We start from the raw sequence: 8,534 nt of genomic DNA on the forward strand, positions 1-8,534 counted from the left end.
GACAAAAAAGGGATGGAAACCATTATCCCCCCCAAAAACAATTTAATACGGGATTCACAGGGAAATGAAGAAAACAGATACCCAGTTCAGGACTAGACATGGTCAACCAAATGTACAAGAGGCACTCAAGAAATTTCAAGACACCAAAAATAAAGAATGCAAGAAAACACAGAAACAAGTAAATGAAGTCACAGGAGCCCTAAATCAATACCAAAGTGAAATACAGAACACTATAAATAGAGAGATAAATGAATTAAAGACAAAAATAGACAGTATTAAAGAGGAAGTGACCCATGAAACAGAAATATAAAACACAATGGAAGGCCACTCCAGCAGACTAGAATAAGTGGAAGACAGAGTCTCAGAACTCAGAGATAAAATGGAAATTAAAGGAAAAACTGAAGAGCTATTACTCAAACAACTCAAGACCTATGAAAGGAATATGCAAGAACTCACCAACTCCATCAAAACACCAAACCTGAGAATCATGGGCATGGAAGAAGAAGAGGTGCAAGAAGAGGGATTTGTAATATATTCAACAAAATAATAACAGAAAATTTCCCAACCTATAGAAAGCTGTGCCCATTCAGGTACAGGAAGCCTCCAGGGCACCAAACAGACTTGACCAAAATAGAACTACCCCATGACATATTATCATTAAAATAACAAGCACAGAGAATAGAGAAAAAATATTGAAGGCTGTAAGATAGCAAAAACAAATACAAGGGTAAATCCATCAAAACCACAGCAGATTTCTCAAAGGAAACCTTAAAAGCAAGAAGGGCATGGAGTGAGGTATTCCAGTCACTGAATGAAAATAACTCCAACCTTAGGATACTCTACCCAACAAAACTATCATTCAAAATAGATGGAGCAATAAAAATCTTCCATAATAAACAGAAACTAAAACAATATATAACCACCAAGCCAACACTACAAAAGATTCTTCAAGGAATTCTGCACACAGAAAATGAAAATAAACAAAACCGTGAGAGGATAGGCAACCCCAAACCACAGGAGAAAAAAAGACAAGGAATCAGAGTAAAATTAATTCGGCTGCACACAAACCCTTAAAAACAAAAACAACTAAATGACCAGAATCACCACATACCTATCAATGCTAACACTGAATGTTAATGGACTTAACTCACCCATCAAAAGACACTGTCTGGCAAACTGGATTAAAAAGGAAGATCCGACAATCTGTTGTTTATAGGAGACCTATTTCATGGACAGAAACAAGCACTGGCTTAAGGTGAAAGGCTGAAAGAAGATTTATTAAGCCAATGGCCCCTGAAAACAGGCAGGAGTAGCAATACTTACTCAGACAAAGTAGACTTCAAACTTACATTGACCAAATGAGATAAGGAAGGACATTCCATACTAATAAAAGAAGAACTACACAAAAAGGAAATAACAGTTATCAACCTAAATGCACTCAACATCAATGCACCCAATTTCATCAAACATACTCTGAAGGACCTAAAAGCATATATAGACTCCAACACAGTGGTAGTGGGAGACTTTAATACTCCCCTATCACCAATAGATAGTCATCCAAACAAAAATCAATAAAGAAATTCTAGAACTAAATCTCAGCATAGATCAAATGGACATAGCTGATGTATGCAGAATATTTCATACTTCTGCACAATACACATTCTTCTCAGCAGCCAATGGAACTTTCTCCAAAATTGATCATATCTTAGGGCACAAAGCAAGCCTCAGCAAATATAAGAAAATAGAAATAATACCATGCATTCTATATGATCACAGTGCATTAAAACTAGAACTAAACAACAAAAACAACAGTAAAAAAACATGCAAACAATTGGAAGCTGAACACCACATTGCTCAATGATCAGTGGGTCATCAATAAAATAAGAGAGGAAATTAAAATTTTCCTAGAAGGTAATGAAAATGAAAACATGACCGACCAGAACCTATGGGACACAACAAAGGCAGTCCTAAGAGGAAAGTTTATAGCCATGAGTGCATATATTAAAAGGATAGAAAGATCTCAAATCAATGACTTAATGCTATATCTCAAACTTCTAGAAAAACAAGAACAAGCAAAACCCAAGCAGAAGGAAAGAAATAATAAAAATAAGGGCTGAAATTAATGAAATGGAAACAACAACAACAAAAACCACACAAAGAATCAAAGAATCAAAAAGCTGGTTCTTTGAAAAAAATAAATAACATTGACAGACCCCTGGCAAATCTGACTAAAAGGAGGAGAGAAAAAACCCAAATCAGTAAAATCAGAAATGCAAAAAGGGAGATAACACAAACACCATGGTAATCCAGGGAATCATCAGAGACTACTTTGAGAACCTATATTCTAATAAATTTGAAAATCTTTAAGAAATGGACAAATTTCTAGATACCAAATTGAACCAAGAGGATATTAATCACCTGAATAGATCTATAACACAAAATGAAATTGAAGCAGCAATAAAGAGTCTCCCAAAAAAGAAAAGTCCAGGACCTGATGGATTATCAGCTGAATTCTATCAGACATTTAAAGCCAACTCTCCTTAAACTTTTCCATGAAATAGAAAAGGAAGGAACACTGCCTAACTCATTCTATGAAGCAAGTATTACACTCATCCCAAAACCTGACAAAGGCACCTCCAAAAAGGAGAACTATAGGCCAATCTCCTTAATGAACATGGATGCAAAAGTCCTCAATAAAATAATAGCAAATTGAATCCAACAACATATCAGAAAGATCATTCACCACAACCAAGTTGGCTTTATCTCAGGAATCTAGGGGTGGTTCAACATATGCAAATCTATAAATGTAATACAGCTCATTAATAGAAGCAAAGACAAAAACCACTTGATCATTTCAATAGATGCAGAAAAAGCCTTCGATAAGATCCAAACCACTTTATGATAAAATCTCTAAGAAAACTAGAAATAGAAAGAATGTACCTCAACATTGTAAAGGCTATATATGACAAATCTATAGTTAACCTCATACTTAATGGAGAAAAACTGAAACCATTCCCCCTAAAATCAGGAATGAGACAAGAGTGCCCACTGTCTCCACTCCTATTCAACACAGTCTTGGAATTCCTAGCCAGAGCAGTTAGGCAAGAAGAAGAAATAAAAGGAATACAAATTGGTAAAGAAACTGTCAAAATATCCCTATTTGCAGATGATATGATCCTATACCTTAAAGACCCAAAAAACTCTACCCCAAAACTCTTAGACACCATAGACAGCACAACAAGTTGGACACAAAACTTACAAAAATCATTAGCTTTTCTATACACCAACAATGAACAAATTAAGAAAGAATATATGGAAACAATTCCATATACAATAGTCTCAAAAAAAAAATCAAATACCTAGGAGTAAACTTAACAAAGGGTGTGAATGACCTCTACAAGGAGAACTACAAACCTCTGAAGAAAGAGATTGAGGAAGACTACAGAATTTGGAGAGATCTCCCATGCTCATGCATTGGTAGAATCAACATAGTGAAAATGGCTATACTACCAAAAGCAATCTGCATGTTTAATGCAATTCCCATCAAAATCCCAATGACATTCATCACAGAGATTGAAAAATCTACCTTAAAATTCATTTGGAAACACTAGAGACCACAAATAGCCAAGGCAATACTCAGTAAAAAGAACAAACTATATTACAAAGCAATAGCAATAAAAACAGCACAGTACTAGCACAAAAATAGATATGAAGACCAGTGGAATAGAATAGAGGACCCAGATATGAATCCACACAGCCATACCCACCTTATTTTTAACAAAGACGCCTAAGACATACAATGGAGAAAAGACAGCCTTTTCAACAAATGTTGCTGGGAAAAGTGGTTATCTACCTGCAAAAAACTGAAACTAGATCCATGTTTATCACCCTGTACCAATATTAACTCAAAATGGATCAAGGACCTTAATATGAGACCTGAAAATCTGAAGTTAGTACAGGAAAACCCTTGTTCCTTCCTATTATTGCTTATACTCTCTCTTCAACAAAATTAGAGATAAGGGCAAAATAGTTTCTGCTGGGTATTGAGGGGGTGTGGGGTAGAGGGAGGGGGCGGAGTGGGTGGTAAGGGAGGGGGTGGGTGGGAGGGAGGAGAAATGACCCAAACAATGTGTGCACATATGAATATATGAATAAAAAAAACTTTGCTTTTTCCCAATTAATTTTCATCTGTTAAGAACATTCCTGCTGATAGAATAAAATTTTAGAACTCTGAAAAAAACAAAACAAAACAAAAAACAGTGCACTAAAAAGTACTAACCATAGGAAAAAATTGGCAAATTGGAGTTTATAAAATTAAGAATTTCTGTTTGTCAAAAGACTCCAGTAAGAGAGGGAATAGGGAACTCACAGAGTGGGAGAAGATATTTTCAATTCATGTATCTGATAAAGGACTTGTATCTAGAATCTGTTAAGAATTCCTACAAAATCAAAAAGACAGACAACCTATAATGGCACCCACTTATCTCTTATCCATGTGGGATACATTCCAAGATCTTCAGTAGATGCCTGACACAATGGGTAGTACTAAACCCTAAATATACTATGCTTTTCCTATATACAATATGTGACAAAGTTTAACTTATGAATTAGGTATAGTAAGAGATGAAAAAATAATAATAGAATAATTATAATGATATACTGTAATAAAAGTTTTATAAATGTAGTTTTTCTCTCTCAAAATATCACAGTGGAGATCTTAGCACCTCAACATGTTTTCTCTTTCCCTATTGAGTTAAGAACTTCTAGCTTTTCACTTAAAAGAAGCTTGCTAGGGCTTCTCATTGGCATATCTGAATTTCTAGCATCACTATTAATAACGGCTTTGGGGCATTATCAAGTGAAATAAGCGTTACTTAAACACTAAGTGACTAATGGGTAGATAATGTATGCAGCATGGGTGCCCTGGACAAATTCATTTCCCAGGTGGGACAGAGAGGGAAAACATGTGATTTCATACTTCAGTGGTTACTGTCTGATTTTTTGATAGTTTTCTGTGTATTTTGTTCTGTTTTTGGAGGACAAGGGGCTATGCCCATAAATCATGAGAGTTTGTTTCAGTCTTCATGGGATCTTTTTGTTTTTGTTTTGTTTGTTTTTTTTTTTTTGGTGGTACTGGGGTTTGAACTTACAGCTTCTTGCTTTTTAGGCACTCTACCTCTGGGGCTGTGCCTCCAGCCCAGTCTTCATATTTTTAAAGTAGGTGTCTGAGTCATTTTTGTATTCCCTGTAATGTCTAATGTATACAGTAGATACATGAGGTAATGTATCATTTATGGTGTGTTGACCTCTGTACAGTTAAAAACCCAGTTAGGTCATTGTTTTGTTATGTTTTGTTTTTAATTTAACTAAAACATAGTCAGAAATATTTAACTTGAGGTGTAAAAAAGAAAAGGAATTGCTTTCTGTTAGAAAGCTGTTTGTTCTGAAATTAGCAAGAATGCGGCATTTTCTTAAAAAACAAACAAACAAAAAACATCATGGTTTATCCAAAATAAACCTTCACTATCTTGCTCCCAATAAGTTTTGTTATCCTGTGTGTTTGACTGTACCATAGCTCAACAATGACATAAGAAACTGAAATAACTCAAAAAGGAATTGATTCCAAAATTTAAAATGTGCAAATTGAAAAAGAAAAGAAGTACTAGTTAATTTTGACATTATGAAAAAGATCCTGTCTGGCAAAGTGGCTCAGGTGGTAAGATTGCCTATTAGCAAGCATGAAGCCCTGAGTTCAAACCCCAGTGTCACCAAAAAGAGAAAGTCCCAAATTATTGTGCATAAATTTAGATCATCAATCTGGAACAACTTTAGTTCACACTTTTTACAAAAAACTTTTAAGATAGATACAAAAATTAAACACTTCCTCTTCTTTGCAAATAAAATCTTTCTGACCTCTGCTGCTCGAGTCCATCTTTGCTTTCTATCTCAGAGCAGACCAAGAATCCTCAACACCTGAAAATTCTGAAAGCATTTTAAATTTTAAATAAATGAAGATTTAATGATATATTTATAATTTAAAAACAGGTTTTATGTCATCCATAATGATAGCAAGCTGAGTGGAATTATAACTCTTGGGTCTGAAAATAATTTTAAAAATCATTTCCTGGTACCAGTAGCCTCAATATGTAACAGATACTTAAACTGCTTTTGTTGAAAAGCCTGGACTCCTTACTTGGGCCACAAATGACTAAAAGCAGGAGAAAAGCTTGTCATCCTTCCATTTTGTATCTGTATTTGTCTCTGTAGTTGCTTTGCAATCACCTTGGGTTCCAGGAAGGACAGGACTGATGGATAACATCTTATGACAAGGGACTGAAACTACCCCTATGAAATAGCAGAGCCTTGTAGGACAAACCACCTTCTCAAACAAGAACAATTACCTGTAATGATGAGGTTGCCCTTGTCAGGAATAGTCATCTCATGGAAACCAGATTGTTCCCCTCAAGTGATGACAGCAATCACAACATCTCCGAAACATTTGGAGAACCAGAACTGACAGAATAACCAATCAGACCACACTTTGACCAGGCCTGTTTAATTATGCATATCGTTCTCCACCTGCCCTAGTTCTTCCTGTATTTTAACCTAACTCATATCTGTACCCCAAAGATGGGCTGACGTGCTAACTTGGCCTCTTCCTGTGTTGTGTTCTGGGTCGTGTCATAAATCCTTTCTCTTTCTCTGCCTTTCACCATGACCATCTCTTTATTTGGTGTATAGGGGTGAGTGGCCGAACCTGATGAAGATGAAGCCCAGAAGTTTAGACCTGGTGCCTAAAACTCCGGTTTCAAATATACAAATTTATTTCAGGCTTCCTAAGCACCAAGCATTGTACTAAGTGCTTGAGATAGGCTGCATTGTCTAGTCTTACTCCCTCTTACTCAAATGGCTCAGTGACGTTAAAGGAGGAGTTTTTGTTCCCATTTCCTAGGTGGGGAACAGGAAATGTCTCTTTCTTTTTTCTCTCACTTTGACCCTGTTGCTCTCACTCTAGAGGCAACCAGCTTTCAGTATGTTGAAAGTGGAATTCTTTCCTAATAAACTTTAAGGACTTACCTAAAGTCATGCAGGTATGCAAGATTGACTCCAGTCAATGCCTTCTTCTTTTCTTCCCAAATATACACACATTTCTTCATATAGCTGGATTTTTTGTTTTTCTTTCTTTCATAGTCACCTGGAATGAAACAACTCTTAGGGCAGTATGTACAAATAGGTGGGTTTTTTTGTTTTGTGGATTTTTTTCTCTCCAGTTTTCTCTTAGATGTTTGAATCATTTAAATCAAGTTTTGAAGTCTTCAGACACTGTTAACATCCCAGAAAGAGATGATTTTATTGATTTCATATATAAACATTCATGACTTACCCCAAGCTTCTTGCTAAGTCATCTAATTTCAAAAAGAAGAGATGATTGACAGATGAAGCCTGCTGTCTGCCACGTTGTGTCATTGCTGCTGGTAATCTTTTGTTGTTGTTTTGTTTTTAGGTTATTAGTTAGTCCTGTTGTGGCATTTTCTTTAATTTCCACAACTACAAAAGTTCCCCTAGTTAGTTTCAGTTATGTAAATTTTTCATCTACTGAGCAACTTCTGATTGTTCTCTTTTCATTTTTCTCTGCTGGAGAGCAATGGGGTGAAAATAGCTTTTTGTATCTTTGAAGGCTGGATACTTGATTTTTAGGCACGCAGCCAAAGTTTCTCATGAAGAAGCCAAGATGCTGAGAGGGGAGCCCTAGGCTTGGGGAATTTTGATAGTCACCAATAACCCCCAAAATGCTGATCAAAAGAGCCCCATCTATGTAATGCCAAAATTTCGCTTGCAAGAGTATGTTAAACTCAGTTTTTAGACTGTGTAAATGTTAAGTTGGGATTTTTCCTTCAAGCCTTCCCAACATCCAAATCTCTTAATTATTTCCTGTCTGTGGGGGCATTAACAATGGGTTAATTGGGTTCACTTGTTCTTTTATAATGCCATACTATCATTTGTCATCATGCACAGCTGCTTAATTAGAGGCTAGAAATAAACTGATCATATTTCTACAAAGTAGAACCTATGTGGGGAGTGAGAACAGTCAAAAATGTGGAAAAATTAAATGAAAGAAAATTATTTGATTCAGTTGAGTTGAAATCCAGACTGAAATCCAAGGGTGACTGAGCTTTTTTAAACTCCCTCATCTCTGACATTTGTATTCACTCTTATTCATTAATAAGGGTTATTATTCACTTATGAGTGCATGAAAGACCTTAGAAGAAGAACAATTGAGCTTATACTTTTAAAAATTACAATTTAGACCAGGCATAGTGGTACACATCTGTAATCTCAGCTATTCAGGAGGTGGAGATAGGACAACCTGGGATCAAGATCAGTCTTGGCAAAAAGTAAGTGAAACTCTATCAAAACCAAGCCAGGCATAGTGGTACAAGCCTGTAATCTCAGCTACTTGGGAGATGAAAGTAGGAAGAGCATACTCTGAGGTTCCTGGGAAAAGGTTCAAGACCTAGCTGAAAAATAAACTA

The 8,534-nt window shown here is 35.8% G+C and overlaps 1 protein-coding gene across 1 annotated transcript in view; it reads right to left on the reverse strand.

Moving 5' to 3' along the window:
- Pdcd1lg2 (programmed cell death 1 ligand 2) overlaps window positions 1-7,182 on the reverse strand; it is a 90,372-nt gene extending 83,190 nt beyond the window's left edge. Inside the window, exon 1 of the mRNA XM_074051930.1 lies at window positions 7,078-7,182. Within this exon, the coding sequence (XP_073908031.1) occupies window positions 7,078-7,087 (10 nt within the window). The 5' untranslated portion in view covers window positions 7,088-7,182. The remainder of the gene's footprint in view (window positions 1-7,077) is intronic.
- Window positions 7,183-8,534: the final 1,352 nt, after the last annotated feature.

The sequence above is a fragment of the Castor canadensis genome, chromosome 13 (assembly GCF_047511655.1).
Source record: "Castor canadensis chromosome 13, mCasCan1.hap1v2, whole genome shotgun sequence".
Classification (NCBI taxonomy): domain Eukaryota; kingdom Metazoa; phylum Chordata; class Mammalia; order Rodentia; family Castoridae; genus Castor; species Castor canadensis.